Source organism: Polyodon spathula, chromosome 5 (assembly GCF_017654505.1).
Source record: "Polyodon spathula isolate WHYD16114869_AA chromosome 5, ASM1765450v1, whole genome shotgun sequence".
Lineage (NCBI taxonomy): Eukaryota > Metazoa > Chordata > Actinopteri > Acipenseriformes > Polyodontidae > Polyodon > Polyodon spathula.
In genome coordinates this window covers 71,822,414-71,846,707 of record NC_054538.1, presented here as the reverse complement: position 1 = coordinate 71,846,707, position 24,294 = coordinate 71,822,414, and the positions used below count along the sequence as shown (strand labels likewise).

The 24,294-nt window shown below is 37.0% G+C and overlaps 1 protein-coding gene across 1 annotated transcript in view; it reads right to left on the bottom strand.

Moving 5' to 3' along the window:
* Positions 1–23,260, bottom strand: part of LOC121316275 (prolyl endopeptidase-like) — a 44,770-nt gene extending 21,510 nt beyond the window's left edge. Inside the window, exons 1-9 of the mRNA XM_041251255.1 lie at positions 23,075–23,260; positions 21,951–22,025; positions 19,843–19,976; positions 17,847–17,977; positions 12,326–12,535; positions 11,965–12,086; positions 8,869–8,974; positions 6,009–6,200; positions 585–782 (exon numbers count right to left, since the gene is read on the bottom strand). Of these exons, the coding sequence (XP_041107189.1) occupies positions 585–782; positions 6,009–6,200; positions 8,869–8,974; positions 11,965–12,086; positions 12,326–12,535; positions 17,847–17,977; positions 19,843–19,976; positions 21,951–22,025; positions 23,075–23,116 (1,210 nt within the window). The 5' untranslated portion in view covers positions 23,117–23,260. The remainder of the gene's footprint in view (positions 1–584; positions 783–6,008; positions 6,201–8,868; positions 8,975–11,964; positions 12,087–12,325; positions 12,536–17,846; positions 17,978–19,842; positions 19,977–21,950; positions 22,026–23,074) is intronic.
* Between the last annotated feature and the right edge of the window lie 1,034 nt (positions 23,261–24,294).

The following is a 24,294-nucleotide window of genomic DNA, read 5'->3' as shown; positions in this document are numbered from 1 at the left end:
TAATTTAAGATCTAGCCTTACACTTAATTATCAAGTAATGGGGAGAAGGTCTTGTGTTGGTCAAACGGCCTTCAGCTATAGTGCGCCTATGGAAAATCAAAAAACATTAAGGATATGACTGTGCCTCTAATTGGTAGCCAAAATGTTTATATATTTAATATTATTTATAAATGTAGAATAATGGCTAAAGTTCTGTGTATTTTAAAGGGTAGACATCATGAATTAACAATTGGTAAATGTTTTTGATGCCTCATTGAATGCTGTTGATGTTTTATTTTTAAAGTTGTGTTTTATGTGAATCGCTGATGTATGCCTTGTAGACACTGATTTGTTTTTGATTCTGTAAAATGCACATTGTAGTTACTGCTGCCTGTTCTGCGGTCATCTTGCCAGGACACCCTTGAAAAAGAGGCTTTGGTCTCAATGGGTTAACTTCCTGATTAAAGAATGAATAAATAAAATTTTAAAAAGTTCTTATGTACCAAGAAGCATCTAACATCTGATGTAAGTCTGTTTTTAATGACTTAAACTGCAATGGTATTAAAATACTGTTTATATCACAAAACATTCCTATAAAATCTCACCTGGCAAAAGAAAAGACGTGAAGTAGTAGAAAATCTCAGAATCCTTTTTGCGTCCGGTAAACCCCACTATACTGCCTACATCCAGAGGGAAGGTCTTCAGGTGAGCGCCTGTTTCCAAATCATACATCTTCAACACGTTCTTCACATCGTGAAGGAAGCATATAAACAGGCACTTTGAGTGCACGCAGGAGGAAAACTCTGAACAGAAAGAGAGGAAAAAAAATTGTTAGATGACAGAAACTGGGATAAATGACTTTGCATCTGTTTAAACTACTGGGTCACACCATAGTCTGTAAGCAAATTGACTACACTGAAGGGTCCATGCATCTGAAACTTTGAGGTACTTTAGAAACTACAAAAGCTAGTGCTAATTCCACTGTCAATTCATCTGGCTCTAATTTAGGTTGTCTTCCAAAAAATGCAATCTCAAAGTGCAATCGGGCAGAGAAAGCATCATTAACGATTGCAGTATTGGGGGGGGGGGGGGGGGGGGGGGGGGGGGGGGGGGGGGGGGTATAATCAGGACTTGGACTACTACATAGAACAGCCTTAAGATCCGAGAGGCACGACAAGAATCAGTTTATTTTCAAATCATTGCTGACACTTTGCTTAGAGAAGCTGACAAGTGGTGGCTTATAAATCTGCAAATTGTATTAATCAAATTCATGGGCATCAGCTGTCGACACCTTTAATGGTATTTCACTAAAACGATGTCATCATTTCTTCAAGCAGAAGATGCCCAATTCCCTGAAAATGTTACATTTGTATTGTAATATATTTAGTTACACGTCCTTTAAGCCTCTACCTCAAGTTGATACCAATATCTAAGGGACCCAATTCTTCATTACTAATTTGCATCAAAATGGGTGAAACCCATAATATCTAAGTCCATTCAGAGCTTCTAGAAATATGAAAAAATGTCATACAAACAGACAGTTGAACAGACAGACAGCAAGCCTATTATTTATCCACACATTGTGATACAACCAATAACCTTTGCTAAAGAATGTCCTTAGCAGTGTTCCCTCTAGTAATATTGTTGAGGCTGACACCCTGGGATCCTTCAAGAAGCTGCCTGATGAGATTCTGGGATCAATATGCTACAAACAACCAAAAACGAGCAAGACAGGCCGAATGGCCTCCTCTCGTTTGTAATCTTTCTTATGTTTTAAAGCTAAAATGTGCGCATTTTTCACATTAACTGGCAACAACCTTTGACCCAGTTTACTAACTTTCACACATTACTGTCATAAATATCACTCAAGACTCCAGCATTTCATTTTGAGAGCATTCTTGCAAAGCATTAAGATTAGCTGTTCGTGTCTGTCTTGCGGCTGATTCTTTCATTTCCCTATGTCTGACGATTCTGCCTCTATGGCGAGTGCTGCTCATGAACTTTACAGTTGTCTATAATTGAATTGAGCATAACCTTTCTGCATTATTTAGAAGTACAAATACTCCAGTAAACACAAATAAAAATCACAAGCCACACTTTCACTGTTTTATTTCCCTTTTAAATGACCACTTCAGAAATATCACACTTCTATATATACATTTAAGTGTATAGTAATTAAAGAGTAATTATTTTTTCTATTTGCAAGTTAAGTTTATTCATCATGTGACTTCACTCACACGTCTCAACATGACGTCTGCACCAACGAATAAGAACCATGTTGAATTATACTTTCAGACGAAGAAATTAGCTCAAGGCTTTTTTTTTAGGTATACATTCTTTAAAAGGATATTGATCGCTTTACTGTGCAAGGGATGTGGTCACTACACTACACACTTTTTTTCACAAATACATTCTGTCTGGAGACAAACCTCTTGTTAAATCTTGCAAATAAAGCAGAATTAGCAATGAAACAATTGATTTATGCATTTACATTAATAGGGGCTCTACTTAAATTACAATCAGGTAATACACAGCAGTGAACCTGTTTTAGAGCAACGAGTCAGTCAACACACCTTTACCAGCGTTTCAAACTTTATCCTGGTTATTATAATGTCATTGAACTACAGTGTTAGCGGAAGGCTGTAAATATGATTCTCACAACTCTGCTGGACATTTGTTTTCTGAACTGCTGTAATATAATTGTTAGGTTTTCCTGCTTATTTTAATGCCATGAGCCAAGTGACATCTATAAACATTATGACAGGTTTGAAGTGTCTTCAGGTGCTTTACTTACTACTACAGCAACAACTGAAAAAGTCTGATTGAAAAAGAAAAATAATTGTGGTAACATTTATGAATGTACTTATTTTAACTGGCAACATTGTTTATTGTCAAATGCCAAAATTGAGAAGAGAGCTAGACTTGACCTTGTGGTTCAAATGGTTCATGTAGCAGGCAACACCAGGAGACTAGCCAAAGCTAGCATACTTTCTATTTTACTAATTCCAGTAGCCATCTTTATTTTGTTGTTGTAAATTTCTCAGAATAAAAATAAAATAATGGGCTTTAAAACCACCCCAAGGCTAGTATTGCACAACTGCCTCATAAATCTAATTTATTCTTAAAAATCAAAAGCTTATCAAATACATATCCTGGAAGACACCATCATACACTGCACCTAGCACTCTCATTTTCTTCACGGCTCCCGCATTAAGACACAAAGCCATCGCCATTTGCAAGCAGAATACAGATCAATGTGGTGCTTATCTTTCAAATAGGAACAATCAGGTTGCTTTATCTGTGTTCTGGCTTATGGGAGAAAAGAAAATGAAATGAAAATCGCAATAGCTTTGTAACACAAAAAGGAATGAGGAAAGAGGGCCAGCCATCTGTACCACTCTTAATTTAAAAAAAGGTCAAGGAGATTACCATCTGACCTTTTCATTCATTCTGTTTAAGACCTTTATCCCTGAAGGACAGAATTTTATTCATTTATTTTTTTTACAGCCAAACCAGGCAAAGAAATGAGAACATCTCTGTCCCTTTTTGACAAAGGTCACAGTACAATTCTCAGTTTGACAGCCCATCTTCAAAGCCATCACATACTCTAAGCAGTGCACAACTGTGCTTCTCATAATGAGGGGAGGTACAAACACACATGCTCTTGAAATATGAAGATCAAAACACTGCTCCATCAAAACTACCTGAAATAGCAGTCTAATTACACTTCAAACAAAACAGAAATAAGGTAAAGCTTGTGAATTTAGGTACATCCTTTTAGTGCATGTTCAGAAGAAAGAGCATGAGATGCAATTGTATGATGGGGGCAGACAACCTTGCCAGAGGGGGCCCACTCAGATATTAATTATTCCTTACCTGCAATACGGTAAATTTTTGAAAATTTGCTGTAAAGAAAACACAAAACACACACAACACAAGTCTACAAACTATAGTCTTACTACAGTCATTCTAATTAGCTCCTTATCTGATCCAAATTACTAATAGTAGCAGTATACATTGTAGACACAAAACCTTTATTGCCACAGAGGGAGCAAAACTAAAATTTAAAAGAGAATGTCCTTTTCACCAAATTTTACATTTTAACATGTAAACAACTGCCACACATAACTGATATTTGTAATATAGGCTAAGTAACTAACAACCTTCTAAACACAGGGGCACAATTTTAAATCTTAAATGGCATGACACTTTTAAATTGAATTCTAAGAAAAGGGCAAAAAACATCTAAGAAGTGGTGATCTGTGACTGATTAATAATTTGAAAAATAACTTTTTAAAATTACGTCTTAAAATTAGTTAAGATTATCTGCTGAAGGCAAGTGGGTTAAGTAGATGAATGATTGAATAATAATGCAAGCTAAAATTACCTTTTAAAATGGTTTATAAGAATGTCCACCCAAAGGGTTTGTTGATCTTTTACTAATTAAAACGACAGGTTTTCCTGTCTTGTTTTCAGCCCATCGAGAATCATGACTGTTCTCTTTATTTGTTATGTCTCTTTAGGATTTGTGCAGTAGCAGGCAGTGCACAAAACGGTGTACAAAAAGGTCCATCTCAGATTGTACAAAAAGCAACAAACATCATTAAACAAAATACAATTCCAGTGGGAACTGAAATTTGGCACTGTTCCTGGATGTTTAATATGTTCCTCAGAGAATAATCCAAACGGTTTAGATGAAACTATCTTGAAAGTAAGCATGTTACTTAAAAATAAATAAATAAATAAATGTAATTCTCTTTATCTATTATACTGGCAATATCGAAGAAACTTAAAAACGTATATATTTTTAGGAGGTCAATGTCACCAACACATTCGGTATGCAGAGTTTAGCCACTGCCTCAAATGGTAGTAGAGACATGAGGTAGCGTTTTGAACAATATCGATAATCAAAGTAAAGGGTACCATTAGATTTTGACAGAGGGATGTTTAAAAGCTCCACTTACTGGGGTGTGCAACACTGATTGATTAAAATGTAAAATTTAAAAATATTTTTGCATGAAACAAACATGATTATATTGGACTTTATGCAGAACAAAGTTGATTTCAGGTAATCACTTCTTAACTACTTTTACCAGGAACATCCTTCAGCAGACACTTGATGAAATGTCAATAAAAGTATTTCTGCTAAAACCAAATTACCTAAGAGACAGTATGGTGCCTGATTTCAGTTTCTGCATGTACAGTAAAGTATTTCCTGCAGCTTTCATCAGCTTTATTAATTAAACCACATCAGCTATTCAGCCTTTAAATAATTCACCTCAATCACACTAATTTACAGGATATTATGCATTCGCTTTAATCATCATTTTCGTTATCAGTTCTAAATGAAAAAAAAAAATGAGTTGACAGTCACTTATAACATCTGCCATGGCAGGAAAATTAAAATCTGCCACAGACTAATAAGTGGAATTATGATGAACTATAAACTTGAGAGCAATTAGTTCAGCCTGAACTTATCTTTTATAATTTATTGTAGCGAGAACCAAAATTCATTTTTAGCTATTAAGATACACAGAGGAGTTATAGAATGAGGATCTTTCAACCCATCTATCAGTGAGATTAACACAAGTCTTAATTTTTTGGAGCATCTCTTTTGAAAAGGTATTCTATATATACAACCTTTTGAATAGAGATGCTCCCAAAAAATCATTTGTTTTAATGTGAATTGCAATGACTCTGTTTATGGTACACATACCGCTACATCAAACTAACATCAAGTAGTCCAGGGTAAGACTAATCGGTCTGTGAAACCAGTTGTAAGTTTTACATCTACAGTACTGCCTGACATGCATATTGTTGCCAATGGTTATATGATTGCACACTTGGTTATTCCCCGTTTTTTTAGCTAATCAATATTACTTCTAAACCAAGCTGAAAGCAGAAAGCACTCAATTTACTTTGTATGTAACCTAACCATGTAACTAAACTGACATTTAAAAGTAGACCTATAAACTGTTCCTGGCATTTCTAGTTTCAACACCAATCAACTTATATATGTTGTATCTTACCAATAACATCCTTCTCATGCTCCGGCACAAGTTCTTTCCATCTCGAAGGATCTGGATCTTCAAAGTTGATGTTAATCAGGCGATAACGAGGAGCGTTTAAGTTGGTCTTAAAGGTGCAGACTGTTCCCTCATTGGTGATGTACTCATACTCAGCGTCAAAGTTGTCTATGAGCTTCACCCAGGGTAGCATTCCTGAAATAAAACAGAGCCCTGTTTGTTACACATATAAGTACACCCAATACCAAACACAGGACCAGATTGCAGGTCTATTCAATTGATCTAAACAGCTGCATATCAAAACACCAAAGGAAGCCTCTTCTACCGTACAGCTTCAGCACCAGGGATTAGTGAAAAGGGGAGGGAGGCAGTATATAAAATCAGCAGTTAAAATGAAAGATATTTTATCCCAGTCAGTCCTGGCAACTGCTGGTCTGAGACAATATTAACAGGAGTAAATCAGAGTAATTGATTTCCTCAGCTGTTTAAATAGGACATTCTGAGTATAAATCCAGACAGGTGTCAACAGGGGTGCGTTCAATAGGCAGAGCACTCCAGAGCGTTACGTGGCGATTAGAACGATCTGCACGCTGACAGCGCTTTGTAACAATACCGAGTCAAGCTCAAAGCTGAGTAGCTGGAGGTTCAAAATGGCCCACCTGTATGATCAGTGCAGTGGGTGCAAATGGATATTTTCAAATATGGATTTGTATGACCAACATGTGTGAGAAGTAATATTTTTGTTGTCATTTTAGTTTTTTAAAACCAATTATGGTATTCCTAGAATCTGGTTGCCACCATCTGCCAAGGTCAGGAAAATGGTTATCTCCTGACAACATTAGCACAAAGAGGCCAACAGACTGATAATTATCCTGCATATGCACCCCAGAGTTACATGCACTTTTAAATGTAGATAGGTTTCCAACACAAAAACATGTTTTTTTTTTTGGACACTATAGGAGTAAATCGATGTAGAGGCACTGCCCTGAAAAAAGAGTAATTTGTTTGTAGCTTAACAATCTGAAATGCAAAACTAGGCAGGGTACTTAATTTTGGTTAGAAACGTTTGGGGAAATAAAAATTGCTGCTTGAGAATTCCTGAGCACTTCAAAACAGTTCTCCAGCAGTCACCTTTCCAAATTCGAGCAAAGCAGGATTTTCAATTGCTTTTTTACTGTGGAGTGTTCAGTACTGGCTATCATCATCAAATTTTGGACGATTTCTAGATGATAGACACCAACTGCGTGTACATGGTAATTCAAGAGAAAGAGTGCATCCCCAAATATTAACTTGTCTAACCTCAGGAGCTGGTTTTCAATTGTGATATTTCTTTGATTATCAAATCTCATATTCCCCTTTGTGACTTAACTGTTGCTGCAGTTGGGGGGTTCTGATGCAGCAACAGGGTCCTGCTATTTATATAAATAATATATAATGTCAAGAACATTCTTTGGAGATGGCACAAGCCTAACTGATAGAAAGCCAGCAGCTTTTAGTATATTAAAGAAACTATTATTCCAAGTATTTGCCTTTAAATAGGACACTTTACACCACCAGCATGTGGTGTATTAACGGTTTAATATGTAACATTTTGTGAAACCCGTGGCTGAGGGGGCAAATAAATTGCAGATGCACATACTTTGGTGTAACTCACACCCAAACGGACATGTTTTGCTGTAATAGTTAATTTTGGCAGAAACACCAAATGACCAATAGCACACTATACTAAACCAGTAAAAATGTAAATATTATGAAAATATTAATATTATGATGTCGCAGGGAACCCCTGCATATGAAAATGTGTGTGTGTGCTTTTTGTAATTATATTTAAATTAAAAAAAATTTGCAAGCGGGCGCTCCATTGGGACTTTCTGCCTGCTGTGTTTGGTTGAGGGGAATGGCAGATTGGTTCTGCTAATCCCTGACCAGTAGGTTGGCGTATCCAATATGACTGTCCGCTTCCTTAAAAACATCCAGCCGGGATTGGTTTAGGCAGTTGCAAGGCCATGAGACTCTGCGATATGGAGGTCTGGAATCCCGCTGGAGAGAACTGGAGACTGCCAACCAGGGTCAGCGTTCCAGCAACCACTGGCGGTCGTGTGTATACCGGGGCAGGGTAACAACAGAGGTCAGTTTCAGTCAAAAAAAAGCCTGCAATATAGAGAGAAGTGTATTCCAGCGGGACCTCCTGTTTAAGGGAGTAGCGCTAGCCGTTTTTATGGCACCTTTTGTTTGTAGTGTTTTGGTGCTGTATTTTATTTTTGTATTTTTATTTCTGCACCCGTACTTTACCATCGCTGGTATTGTATGTGGTTCTGCGTTTACTTTCTGTTCCGTTTTGTGTTAACAAATCCTGCGCGCCTGTGGGGTGTAACAAACACAATCCTTTGTGTCTCTGCACGCACTCAGCAGCATACCCATGCAAGTGACAGACACCCTGTCACACATGAACCTTTGGATCTATATTCCTTTAAGATGTTGAAAGATAGGAAGCAAAATGATGAATGCAGTTAAATCCACACAATTACAACTTTTGTTAATATATAAATCCTCCTGCAGTGCTGGATTTGGACAGCTCCATTCCATTAATGCACTTTAAAATGTAGCAATTTAAGTAAAGCTGTAAACACTTTAATAGCATAGTTTTTTAGGAGGGTCTTGCATTGATTTTCACTTGTTTTGAAAGTTTATTGCGTCCTGATGCAACCACTCTAAAATTAGGAATAAAAAATGAAAGTAAAATCTGAAGATATTAGATATACTTTTCACTGAAAATGTTTTTTCACAAATCATAAACAGAGTTAGCACATTTTAATTTAAATAAGTGAGGGTCCCCAGTTGTAGTTGCTTAGAAAAAACATACCCTTTATCCCCTCTGGCACCTTCTGCAGATCACAGTACCACAGCCTGTTCACTGGATCACATCCCTCACGGATAGACAGGAAGATATATCTCCCATCATCAGAAACCTGCATAGACATAAAAATACAAGAAATGTAGCAGAATATATTAGATGACATTCTTGAAAGTTACCACAACTATGCCTAAAACATCCTGTACAGTATGCCACCACATCATTACTGAATCCTGCAGCACGATCAGGCCTGTCACAGCAAAGAAACCAGACTACAGTTATACCTTGTTTTAGGGCCAGCTCAGTGAAAAAGGTCAGTACTAAGGCAACCATTGTACTACAGGGGTGTACAATTTTTGGAAAAAAAAAAAAAAAAAACTTGCTAGAAAAATCTACTTGCCTCCACGTCGCAAGAAAACACACACAAAAAAAGCAGAATGTAAAACCTGTAGGATTTTTTTTTTTATTTAACAGTGAACACAATCAATCAATCAATGATTAAGAGGGGCAGATCTAGCCTTGTAGCTTGACGGGTTCACTAAATTCTTCAAGATACAAAAAAGCTTCCCTGTGACCCCACCTCACCTCAAAAATGTAAAACATACTTTAACTACCAGAGAAGCAGCCAAAGTGAGAGAGAAAAAAAAAAGAAATAAGGAGTGCACACTGGATTAATGTGATATTTTATAATGTGATACTCTGTGCTGTGATTTTGTAATTGTAAGCTCGCACTGGATAAGAGCATCTGCTAAGACATTATTATTATTATTATTTATTTATTTATTTTTCTACGTGGTCAGACAAAGAGTGGAGGAGGAAACGTCCCCAAATGTTTAGAAGTCATCTGTCTTTCCTGAGCCTGTCTGACACACTATGTATGCAGCAATTTCGCCTCTACAGACAAACCATCACTGACATCTGCCAACTGCTTCAGGCTAACCTGGAAGGAGACGTGCAGAGAGCACACTGTTTGCTTGTAGCACTAAGGTACACGCACCAACACAGAATAGACACCTCTACGTAAATCGTAAGGGTACCAACTCTGTCAATGTGCAAGTAGCGTGTGATCTGTGATGCAAACAACTACATCACAAATGTGTTTGCAATCTATCGTTGCTCAACTCATGACTTGTTTATCCTCGCTAATTCACAGGTAGCAGCTGCGTTTTAGTGGGATGACAGTCTGAGAGGCTGGCTGATAGGGGGCAACGGGTATCCACTGAAGCGGTTAGCAATATCAGAAGGTTAGCAATATCATCCTGGCTTGATGTGTTTTACACGACGTAGCTCTCCGATATGGCTGTTGAATTTACAGATGAAAGAGTACAGGGTTTGAGGGAAGCAGATGCTGAACTTGAAGCCCCAGTGTTGGAGGTTGCAGATGCTGCGAGTGCCAGGCAGGTCAGACAAAGCCTTTCAGACTGGGGTTCACAGGTATGCATGTGAACCAATAAAAAAAATGCAGACTGTTATTGTTTAAGACACAAATGTATACTGTCAGTATATTTTTAACAGGAAAGCATTTATAATAAAGGCAGCGATGGTGCTCACGGTTCAAAAGTGAGCTATAAATCTCTGGATTTCTTTGTAACCAATAGAAGATCAGCTTTTCCCCACAGATAAACAACCAGAAGTGATAGGGGTGGGACTAAAGAATTTTTAAAATGTTTGTGTGTAGGTGCTAGACTTCCGCAATTCAGTTTTCAGAAACTTGCGTGGCTCTCTAGAAATATACTCGGAGTGTCTTTCTAAGAACAGAACGAGCAAAGGACAAGCAAATAAAAACTATTTGCCTGATGGGCAAAGTATAATGGGAAATCAAGTTGTCTGGGGCGTCAGGCGATACAAATTGCACACTCCTGTACTAAGACCAATAGACCATACCTGCTCAAGTCTTTCTTAAAACACTTTGGCTGCAGTGTGATGCATTTAAATGACAAATAATTAAGCCCTCAAAAACTAAAACAGCAAGACTGGGATTAATAGATCCCATACTCTGCATGTTATGCTTAATAAACATACAGAACTGTAGTTTGGTTAAATAAATAAAATGTAAAAAAAAAAAACACTTCATAAAAGGTTGCAACATTAAAACATGAATGAGGGGGTTGAGCGAAGAGGCTTTAGCTGTGAAGTAAACAGGATGCTAATTCTTAAGACTTTCCCTCACTTAATTGGAAATCCTTTTTTAATTAACACCCATCGCAAATGACTTCGGGCATTATTGGCTGTGGATGCAGCTTGACCAAATTCATCACAACAATCGTGCGCTGCTTGAGCTCAGCTGTCACTTACAATGTTGTGTGCAATTTCATGGCAGTTTAGCCAAGAACAAAAAACAGTCAAGCATGCAAGGGTGCAGCTTCAAGCTAGAGGGATGTCTTGGTGGCAACCTAGGGTAAATTATCATTGTAGTTGTGCAATTTGTAATGAATTCATTGTGTAACTATAATGTAACTGTAACTGTAGTTGAACCTTGGCACGCTTGCGTAATTGTAATCCCCATATACTTGATCAATTACACTTCTTTCCAAGCTGAATCATTCTCCGTTGTGTTCTATATTGAGCGAACATTCTTTTCGTATTTTCAGCCACTTTTAGTGACCCCATTTGTTTGAAAAATGTTAATAGTATGTGTCTATTTGCTGTGGTTACTGCTTGGCAGAATAAACAAGAGTAAACGTGTGCACGTGTGTAGCCATTTCTTACTTTTTAGCGTGATCGTAATTCCAATTGTAATTACTGCGGCGTAATTGTAGCTGTAATTGTAATTGAACACAACCGCATTGCAATTTCAGGAAACAATTTTGCTGTAAATGTAATTCGAATTGCCCAGCAATACATGCCACTGGAGGAAAAAGACAAATGTTGCCCTTTTACCCCACTCGGAGCCCTTGTTTACAAAAAACTACAGCCACTTACATCAGCCAAATGTCCTATAAGTGTAGTGGAACCCTGACCTTCATCCGTTTACTAATGCTGAATGAATGCCTTTTACATTGGTTCTTCATTTATTTTATGCCAAAGCTTCTAATGTTTTGACTCGCTGCCCAGAGAGTTCAAAGTGTAGTCATTTTGAATGCTGTAGAAAGCGTTCACACATACCTCCGCTCCCCCCATCCACTTTGGATTGTCTGGAAACTCAGCACAGAGAATATCCTCTGACTGGGGAGTACCGAGCACATGATAATACAGCTTCTGGTCCAGGTTGGTGGAGGTTTCAGTGCCTAGCATAAGAAGAGGTCAAATACTACTGAACTGCACAGTTATTACATTTTCACATTATTAAAAGAAAAACAACGAGTGCTAACAAGCCCTTTGAAATCAGTTGTCTTGCCGATTAGCATATAAGCAACTTTCAGTACTTGTATTTAGAATCAAATAACGATGGAAAATGGTACAGACACTGGTACACATGGCTGTAAAACTGGCTGCCCCAAGCTACGTTTATGCCTAATCAGCTTACCGTCACTCTTGCCATCTTGTGTTGGGTAGCAGTTGTAAAACAGTCCCTTCCCATCGTGTGTCCAGGACATGCAACTGAATTTAACTCGCTCCAAGGTGTCCTTCAGTTCCACAGCACCATCCACCTGAAGAAACTTGATTTCGACCCAGTCAGAACCACTAGCACTAACACCAAATGCAAAGTATTCCCCGTCTTCTGTAAACGCATAACCTGCAATGCAAGAATTATTAATTACAACTTTTAAATTTGAAAATGTTACAGCGTATATACAATGTGTCATTTGCATTTATATATCGGTGGACAAATACTTTTGATACTGTATAAAACCACACAGTACCATATACCATACATTTTCTTTTCTCTTTTCATTATTTATGTTGTAGTCTGTGACTTCTATTGGATTTTACTGGTTTTTACTTTCACATGCTTTCCCTTCATATGTAGTACAGGTCCCTGAAATCCTGAATTGTGCTTGAATTTCATTTAATAAAATTCAAGTATTGGAAAATCAATGTTTATTTATTTATTTATTTTAGAAAAGTCCTTTCTTGCTTGATTCCCCCCTCCTCTACACAGTTGTTAAAGTGGGGTGTTATAATACGTCAGCATGCATACCGGCAAAATAAAAAATAAAAAAATCTAGGGGGGAAAAAATGATATAAACGTTTGACTTTAGTGCCTGCATAGCGCGAGTAAAGTCAGGTCATGCTCTCCGGAAACATTTCCCTGTAGGTCACTGTACCTGCAGTTAAATCATACTGATATGTTTTCAAAATGAAAAGCATATGTGAATGTTATGAATATTTAGTGTAGGGATTTTGTTAGCCTGCCGTTTCGAGTGTGTAAAGCGGTCTTTATTTACTGTACTCTTCACTGCTGAAAGTTAAGCCTTCCCATTTGACACACACATCAGTGCCTTCATTGTATAACTAATTATAAAGCTGTTTGAACATTTGCTTTCTACCCGCTAATCAGCTGCTGACGTCAAAACGAAAAGAGCCATCTAGGCCAGCCAAAGCAATAAGACTGAGCAATCACAGAGTAACAATTGCAACGGTCTGGACAACACAAAAACATCAAACCTACAAAAGTCGGCACCAAGTCTGAGCTAAATCAGCAAACTTCTCATCAGCCAGGACCTTCAATCTGGACACGAGCAAAGAAACTCCCCTGCAAATACTAATTCTGTTGATTGTTGGAGTAAACAACAATATCTGGAATACAGACAAATAAAATAGCTGTTTTCGAAAGGCTCTGTCATGATGCAAATAAATGAAATACTGTCTATTCAAGGAGTTGCATGAGCCCCTCAGTGGGTAGCGTAATATATTCCTGTTTGGAAGCACCCCAAAACTTCAACAGCAGTCACTGAAAAAAACTTTTAAAGATTTTAAAATATTTAAATTTATGTAGACCTTTTATGAAGCGTAATCTAAAAACAATTGACAGTAACATTTTATTATTTCATTGTATAACATTAAAACACTAAGTCCTCAAAAAATAAAGAAGAAAAATGCTTAACATATTGTAGGCGGCATTTAAAAACATCATCCAACCGCATACATTTCAACAACTGGGCTGAGACATGAGAAATTAATTTCATAAGCTTATGTGTTTACTGTGCTTTAACTTTCTACTCTAACCTGCGATTATCTATTTTTGTTTGTTTGTTAATTTTTTTTCAAACTGAGGCTCACTGATAAACTACAATGATTATTTGTATATTTACTTGTCAGATGATTGGTGTCTTTGGACTTTCTTCAGTTCATCTATTTATGTGTAAGCATTTTCTTTTAGCATTTAACACATTGCAAATTTATAACACAACATGATTTATCAATGCATTATTAGTTAATATAGTATGTAATGCAACGGCATTCAGCCAATTGCGCACCGCCCCTGGAGAACTCCTGTCCACAGTCAGCAGTGGAACAGCCTGGACGCGAACTAGCAACCTCCAGGCTATAGGGAGCATCCTGCACTCCACGCAGAGCGCCTTTACTGGATGTACCCCATGTATTGCAATTTATTGACATGATTATTAATACCAGTCCCTTCCACCACAGTTTGATTTTTGTGATCATAAAATCAGCCTAATGTAAGGGACCACAACCACAAACAAAGCGATCAGAAAAAATTTAGGTTAAAATGTCATTCCCCCCACCCTTGGATAACCTTTGTTAGGCCCTCATTCACAATCGCTCACATCTCATATTTAACACCTTGTTTATTTATTTATTTATTTATTTTGCTAACTGTTGTTAATCACTGTATTCAACGATCAACTGAGTAGTAAATTGCCAATTACAAATATAGTTCATGCACCAAGTTACAAAACACGTAATTAGCTTTTTGAATTAGCCTACACGAGCCATTCCCTGCATTTAAAATCTACCAAATAAGTTTTATAACCAAACTTAATATTAAAAGCACACCATGCTCCTGCTCAGTAATATTACTGTTCATTTATACTGTAAATGATGAAGGGATTATACAGTATATAACATTGTTTGTACCCACAGTGGACTTGCTTTTATACACTTTCACCCAAGCGTCATAGCCAACCGTAGAAACACATGCACAACTAGCATGCTGGTTACTAGATTATGCAGCAATCAAATCTAACTGATTGACTAAAACAGGCTATTACCAGTACTCCATAAATCATGATAGGAAAAGCATATTTCAGAAAGCCACTGATTATCATTCTGATGCACAGCACTGATTATTTTCCAGAGCAGAGCTCCTCAGAAACTGAAATGCAATGCCTGTCTTCCATGCTTTGTATCTGCTCTAAAGGCTCTCCAGGGTCCTCACACACAGAGCAGTGTTTTCAGCCTTTGCTTGTCAACAGCAGATGAGAAAGAGCAGTAAACCAATTCTTGCGGTATAGAGCAAACAACAATACACAAAAAAAGTATAAAACAACTGATTTATGTTGCTGCCTAGTCTATTTTTTGGATGAATTAAAAAAAAGTGTGCTTAAACTTTTGTAGTTTATTTAATGCAATAGCTTTTTAGTTTCCCCTGTGATTACTGTTTTAGACATAACTTGGGAGGAATATTTTTTATTTAGTTCTCTATGACAGAATAGTAGAAATAGGTAAAACCAGGTAGGGTCATATTTTAAAGTAAGGCTATCCATTTGACAACTATCGATAGTCAAGCATGTGCATCGTTTTTGTGTAAAGGGTTTAAGCAAAGAAAAACTTATATTTTTAATGAAATTTGGAGTCTGTCATTATTTTTTGCACTAAGATCAGAACTTCACTGCTCCCCTCAGGTTTGATTCACTGACTCTGCAAGCAATTGAGCTCCCCTTCTCCCCCCTGCCTCGCCCCCTGTGAGTGTTTACTGATGGGATTGGATCCGTGCAGGAATTAAGAGCGTTGTGCTAGAATTATAAATACTCTATCAACCGAATAACAATTGTCGTGTTGTATTAGATGATCCTCGCGTTAACGAGAGTGTTTGCTGGTCTGCACTCTGTTCTGACAGCTAAAACCCTGTTCTGCTGGTACAGAAGATGTATTGTAACTGCAATTGCTGCTAGTTTTCAATAAAAACAATAAAAAATAAAAACCCAGCAGGCCTCATCCATGGTCTTAAAACCATGATTTTTGAGAATGTGTTTTACTTGTCCAAATTCTTGGCTGAGTCAACAGGTAAGATGCACTGATACAAATTAGTGAGTCACTACCAGGGACGGGCGCAGTACTAAATGGGATACTGAGACTAATTTAATTATTTATTTATTAAACAGGATGCATTGAACCATTTTTACACATTTCATTATTAGAACTACTTCATAATATAAACAAAATTATTGGACACTGATGAAAAGGGGAAATGTTGTCATTCACATCTGCGTTTTAGAAACACACTGCTCTTTATTGTTACTCTGACTGGATATGGATTTAAAACTTTTTTTTTTTTGGATTTCATTTTGAAACTCAACTGGTACAAATCAACACAAATAAAGTCATTTGTATTGTACTGATCTCGGTTAACGCAGACAGGCGCATCACACAGGACGAGGCAATCCACATACAGGTGGAGGGCAAGCGCATTTGCAAGGAGCGTATATCGGGCTTATGTCTTTGTGTGTGATTACGTCACCTACCAGCCCTGCTACTGCCTCCCCCCATGCACTGTACATGTGTGTGTGTGTGTGTGTGTGTGTGTGTGTGTGTGTGTATACATATTTTTTAATTACTACTGTATATGCATGTGCTGATGTAATCAATTTAATATGCAGAACAGTTTTTAAAGTGTTACTTGTTACACAGTAGTCCACAGCACCACATGTACTGCTGTGTTTTTTTTCTTTTTTTACCCTTTCATAACGTCAGTGTATCAATGCACTGGCTTTTTTGGAAAACGACATATCGATAGTGAAAAATGAGGCATTGCCCAACCCTTATTTTAAAGATTTAAAAGAACAGTATTTAGACCTACCACTGAATACATAGATTGAATGGAGCCCATTGTGTTAAAAATCATCACTGTTTGTGTGCAATGTCATTATTTTATTAGGACTCAAAGCATCTCAAATGGGGTGCAATGCATTAAAAAAACAAAATAAAACAAAAAAAAAACCCTGGTGGTTGAAATACTTTGTGTACATGTCTAATAAATAATTACCAAGATGTTACAGTATACAGCATAGCTTTTTTATTGCTTTATTGCGTTTATTGTATTTTTTATCTTATAACTGCACATTAAGTATAATTAGCGAGGCATATAAACCATTATCGGTACAGTATACATAGGGAGCACTGCCCTCTTCTGGTAAACAATACACAGCCCAGAAGGGTCTGGTTTTCAAAGCTTGGTAAATTATGCTTTGTGAATCTCAATTAATAAAGCTCTGAAAATACAAAATCAGACTGACGTTTTGCAACATAAGTTAAGCAATACAAAACACTTCATTTAAGCAGCATAGCCAGGTCAAGAGTCTTGTTAATTTCTCAACTCAAGTCGCAGTGTTCAGATTGCAAACACAGATTTAGGAGCGCACCACCAAAATTACTTTTGACGAAATCATTTTTTACAAATGTACTCATTCCCACCTGCTTCACTAATGTTTGAAATTGCTTCATTAACCCCCTCTAACCTTTTCAGTGAATTTGACAAGAGATCTTCTAATTCTGTCTCTCCTAATCTATCAATGAGGAGGCATCATATCAGAAACATATTGTTAAATTAGAAGTCTTAAAATTGTGTAACCTCTCCAAAAACAATACAGCCTCTTTAAAGCATGTCTATGCCTTGCACGCTATGCCTGTAATTGTCATACAAGAACGATGCATGGCATGTGGAAAGCATATCATTAAATGAGATGGGCGTTTAAAAATAACAGTAACGGAACAGATCTGGTGTGAAATGTCTTTACGATGGCATAGCAAGAGAGGTGGCGTTTTAGTTTTTTTTTTTTTTTAGCAAGGCAGCAAAAAGGTTAAAGGCACAATTACTGATACATTAAAATCCAACCTTGTGTCTCTCTCACAATGCTACCTACTGCTTAATGCCACAGTGCCATCTTCTGAAAACGTATTTGGGTCCAGAAAAACTGTGGCCTCCGCATCCAAGGAATTCTGCACGTACATTACGCTCTGGTTCTGCAGTCCTGTGTTGTAGAAATGGAAGTATCTGGAAGGAAATGACATTGAATCATTGAAACTGGAAATACATCATCCATTTGTTAATACAATTTGTATCTTTGAGTTAAAGAGATGTTACGACTAGGGCTTATTAAGAAGTTTTACCTTAGCATGCTGATTGAGCGTTTTAAAGTCATTGGTGAACATCTGGATAAACATGCTGCCACTTATTTTCACTGCTGCTTCCTTTATTACACTGCAGTCGGGAGCCAGAGTAAAGATACCGCATTCTTTGTGCTCTGTCTTATAATTAGAACGAACCATTAACTTTGAACTGTTATGTGTCTCTGAAAGATTCTGGAACTCAAGATTTCTTTCTTTTTTTCTTTTTTTATAACAAAACCAATGCATTCTCATGTAGGCATAATGTAGAAGAACAACGTAAGCATATCATCAAATGTTTTGTAAACATGATGTAAAATAGTTATGTCTTTGTTACCTGTAATGGGACTTTACTGAAAGAATCATAGAATACAGCTGTGTATCAACTTTACACATGCTACAAAAGCATGTAGTACCATACAATGGGAAATTATGGCTGGTATTAAATTTGCTACCTTGATAAGACTTTGAATTGCTGTCTTTTTACTTGGCATGTTCACAAAGAAATGCCAGTTTTGTACGTCTACCTTTAATTTCAACAACAGTCAAACAATGTTTACTTTGAATTTAGTCTGTTAAAACAGTATCCCATTTACAGTAATTTGTTATAGCATTTACAATGTCACTGCAGCAACTTTGAGAACAAAGAAAGCCTTCTAAAAATGAGTTACAATATTTATTGTTATATGTCCCTTAACTGTAAGATAGTAGTAATTGGAAAGGATTACTAGCTATGTACACTTACCAGTTTTAAAACTTAGCTATGGTCCACTAATAACACAGCGAAATGCTCACAATATCATTTCGTAACTGTAGGACAGTATTGCCACGTGTGAAAACTAACAATAAAGCTGAAACAAAAACAGTTTAAATTTAAAACTAGTTAATAGACTAGCAACAACAGCTCAGTTTTATGTTACAGAACTCATTTATTTGAACATATTGTTTAGGGATGTTGCGATACCTGCGTGGTGGGTGTCTTTATAGCAGTAGCTACAATGAATCGACAATAACAATCCAAAGCAAATCTGCACCATTTTCTTAGACTCTCTAAAAAGTTTGACAAACTATTTTAGCTGCAACAGTACTTAATTAATCCCTTGTAAAAAAATAACAAATCTGCTTAACCTAATAAAGAACAGTCCTACAGATACTGTAGCAGTAACAGGTGTAGTTTACTCTACCTCAGAGTTTCAGAGCGCATCATAAATTCCAGATTTCCTAAATCCACTGATGGAAATGTCCGGTCTGCTTTTAATTTTTTAAAACACATTGGCTTCATCACTCGCTGCCATTCTCATATTCACTTTGACAGCCGACACATTCTTTCCCTTGCCCAGCGTTTCTTTAACCTGTGCTGCATACCACCAGTCTGTCAGAGGGCAGGATCGCACACTGTATGCCACACTAACTGGTGTTAGTATTACTGGCAATCCAATCAAAACCGCCAATAAAGACAAAATTTCCCATTATATAGTCGGATATAGTCAGAGGTTATCATACTTTACTGAGAGAATACTAGGATACAAAGTGTACCAAACCTCAAAACAATAAGTGTGGTGTGTCTCTATAAAGCAGACACTTAGTGACATGACATAAATATAGGACACAAGTACAGGATAAAACACACACATGCTCATTATGTTTTTTTGCTGCGCTACAGTGGGTGTAACAATTGCACTTTTACATCAATGTAGTTCTTGACGCCAAAACTCAGAAGCAGCTTCATCCAATACCCTATTTACCACATACCTGTTACCTCTTTTAAATGGACAGCTGTACTTAGGATAGTCATAGAGTTCTGTCATCCTTTCTTTGAACAGATCCCTGACCAGGGACCCTTCCAGAAAAGGAACAGTGAGCTTGTTTTGAGCTTCCACAAAAGCCTGAAATGCATTAAATTAAAAAACAAATCAGTTTTAATGCAAGAACTAAACATTAGTAGTTAATGGTGTTTCTAAAAGACCCACCCACTGTAGGAAGACATGGCAAGGTAATCCAACACTCAATTAAAATCTAAAAGCTATCTCAACCTATTCTGTAATGAGGGACATCCTCCAATGGTTCTGTATACGTTACCACCACTTAGAGCGGGTGCGTTTGTGTTAACGTGATTCGCCCTCAGTAAGCAATGGACGGGTTAAACTCCCACACAATAACCTGACATTCAAAATCACCAGTACAGTAATCATAACAAACAAGCATGTATGCAGTTAAAAATCTTTATTAAGACACTCATTACATAATAAAAAAAAATTACTATAACCTATGAATGTAATAAAAAGTGCAAAAAGTAATGCAAGTGCAGAAATTCACAGTACAGGTAAAGGCTATATTACTGTTTCCAGCGAAGAACTCTGTGATACACATCTGGACCGTCTTTTTTTGCAAGTATGGACAGCAAACTTTGTCCACGGTTTCTAAAAAATCCCAATTTGGCTCTCTATCAGGAAGCTGACATTAGAGGGTCAATTTTCTTGCTGCAGCTCATCACTTTTCTCTCTCCAGCCAGGCTTGCTGTTGCAGTCAGTGTTGTTTTTTCAAACTGTAAACCCGACACTGCGTACAGGGATTAAATAGCCAAGGTACAGTACAGGGGTAATCGATCAGTAACGAGGTGCAAACAGCTGATTGATCGATCTGTCAAGCTTTTACTACAGTAAAGTGCTGCCTTTTGTATTGAAACCCACGTGAATGGCAAGGTAAGGAGTTGAAAACAGCTGATTGGTGGATTAGTAGAGCAATGTGTAAGTCATTTTGGAAAAATGCGCCAGCTAAATAAATAAATAAAAATAAAAATGGTTGCACTTTCAAATTCGAAGTTACACGCTTACCAGAAATTCCATCACACATTCTGACAAAATCTGAAACAAAGGTCTGTTTCAGTGTTTGATGACCCTGCTGTTTTGGCCTTGTCTTGTTTACGTTTCCTTCCATTCAATTTAGGTTTAGCGCTTCTCATGTGTTTTACAAGGTCTGCCTGTGAGTGTAATCTATAGCCTTTCTGCATGAAGTACAAAACAGCACATTACCATTGACGTGAAATTCATCTTTGCTAAACTTGTTGAACCAATCTTTAGGGGTGATTTTTATTGCTTTCAGCATCTTAAACAACTCTGAATACTGAAGTAAACTGAACTGGAAAACCGGAAGCAGTTTTATCAGACAGGTATGTTTAGGTAAATTTAAAGAAAAGTTGCCTGTGTTACTGTTTATATATGGTACGTGTATTGATTTGGTTATTATCAAACAAACAAAAAAGCCTTGCATGTTTTTTGCCCCTCCCAAAAATGTAAAACTAAAAAATCTCCAAAAACAAAGAAATCTGTGTTTTTCCACAGCAAATGGATTTCGAGGATCCCTGGTGATTACTACAGTATAAGCAGTGTGTTTGTTATTTAAATCTATGTGAATGGCATATAACGTGATCCAAACAGCTGAGTTTGCCCGAAATATACGCTGTGTTAACATGGTATGAACTATGTCTTGGTTATTGAAATCAATGGGAACGGCAAATGGCAAATGCTGTTTGCCTGATATAAACGCCTGCCCGCAATAACCCTGGGCGGGGTAAGTGGTGGATACATTAATTCCTTTACCTTACTCAACTGGAGAAGTTTTACCATGAGCTCTGTTTGTCGCACTTAAGCCTTCTGCCAAAATACCATGACTACCCTTACAAAAGTTTCCCACAGTAAAAACATAGCAGTGTAATAAAAAATAGGGAAATCATGATAAAGCACATAGAAAAACACTGGTATGTTATGTTTATGAAACCAATCCAGTACTTTTAGATACTGTACATTGAAGCTGACATTTCTGCTGATGGTATGAAATCATACTGGTCACTGAAAACTCACCTCAGTTTTCTCACAGTCTGGATCCTCGAGCCAACTGTATGGGTCTGGAATTTTATTACCATGGTAGTCATCTTCCTGCAAAACAACCAAACAAAAAAAAAAGCAATGGGTTTTATGTTCCAGCCTCTTTATAAACAGCATGATAATGCACTGATAGAACTTTCTAGCATTCTAGATTTTCAATTTACAATATTAAAGAAACTAGATCACAAAAGCATGAAAACTCACACACCGTTTGGAGTAAATCAGTGTTCTCTATTTCTACCTTTTGGTATCATAAAATATAAATGTAATCATCTCTTTAGTCATCATCCAATATATATTGTATCAGGTGTGAACTTAGAACATGCCTTGTCTGCAAATTATCAAATTTCTCATGGTCCACACCAAGAATACAGGCAGTTCTGTGTCTAGCAACAATCTAGCACTTTTTGTCAGCCCAGGTGTTGACAAGAATAAAATTACATAGTAAAAAGACTGACTTGCCAAAGCTCAACAGCTCACGCTACTGTAGGTGGGTCAAATCAAATACCCTTTCTTTGCTAGGTATATGGGATAAGCTAGAACAATATATTATTACTACTGTCTATGACTTGCAGATATTATGACGATCCTTATGAAAAGCATATAACTATAGGGTAATTGGTAATGACTAGTTAGGGCCTATGTCAAATCCTGACGCAAGATACATGTCTGCTTTGTAAGCAGTGAAGACGATGATCTATGCTCATAGCTAATGAAATGTATTTTTAACCCGTGGAGATTAAAACAGACTAATGAACTAAATCACTAGTCGTGGTTATATACTGGTAAGTAAACATTACTTGAACTTGGAAAAAAAGTTATAATCAATGTAGCACAATAAAACGAATCTTTTAGTATACAAAAACTAGCGATGCCAGTCAAAGATCTTTTAAAAACGGATTTTGTCTGGACAGAGACTCATATAATTTCAATACGACTAACAGTAACCACGAATAGAATTAGCAGCCTTTACATTTCCCTCGAAATCTGTACAAAGACGTCACGTACGATTCCATTTTGATCATTTTAAATCTCAGACAAAGAAGAATTGGGAGCAGCCAGACTATGAGCTCCATTATTTATAATGTAGTCGTACTTACTACAGACTCGTCACGTATGGCTTCGGGATATTGGAAGTGCATGTTTACAACCAGTTACAATTGAAGTACACCAGTGAAGCAAAATGCAACTGTTTCAATTGTATAATAACTTAAGCAATCTGATTGACTGGGACAGACAACTGTATGTTCAGCAGGCAGCAGCGTTATGAATGAGAAACCGGAGCCGAGAAAAGAAGAGAAGTGGGCTAAGCTGGCACTTCATATAAAACTTGAGAGTAGAAAATTAACACCTCCCCCTGGTGGCTACAGGCGCATACCCTAGCCGTGGGCATGACTGTATGGAAGGCCATAGGCCTGGGCCACATAAATCGGTAAGATTTGCTTCATAATCTTAGCCTACCAGTATTTAAATTCATAGCACATATTATCTAACAAGTTTTTTTTTTTTTTTTTTTTTTTGCATGTGCTTTATTAATTTGTGTTCTTGTTGGTAACTGTGAACTGCATTAAAATATTTTAATACTGTATGTTAATATTAACATTTTTCAACATGTATCTTTACCAGCAGTGCAGTAAAATTGTTCCAATTAAGAATATTAGTTCCGTTAAAATGCCACCCATAAATATAGTTTACCATGTTTATCTGTATAGCAACAACTTATTTATTATTTATTTATTTCTGAGTGAGAGAGAGTGCCACTTACTTTTTAAGTTTGTAATGGGGTAGAGACCTACGGTAGCTTTGGATCAATACTTTACCGTATACGGTAGCTTTGGATTTAAATCACAAGCCCACAAACCCACTCCTTGTTTGGAAATTGCAGCCATCACCAGCACTGCCTCACCCTGGTCAGAGCTGCTTTTTTAAGCTTCCTTGCTTATTATGAGGTTAAAGGCCTTGGTACACTAGCAATTTTTGGCAAATATGGCCACCAGTAACCTGGTTCAAGAAACTAAAGTACATTTAAAATCGTACTGCAAGTTATACACGCCTAAATAGATCTAATGACTGTAAACCAATATAGGAACCCAACAAATATGTGTTACCAGCTCACCAACAGCTACTGGAATGTTCTTCAGCAGGGCTAATCTTTATAAACAAATCTGTTAATTTGTTTGGTGTTTTTTTTTTTTTTTTTTTTGGTGTAAAATAATGTTTTATACCTTGCTTTAAGAAGGTTAAAACATTTCTGAGATGAAAATGAATAAAAAGTACAATTAGAGATTATGACAGAGAGGCCTAATGACACAAGACCCTG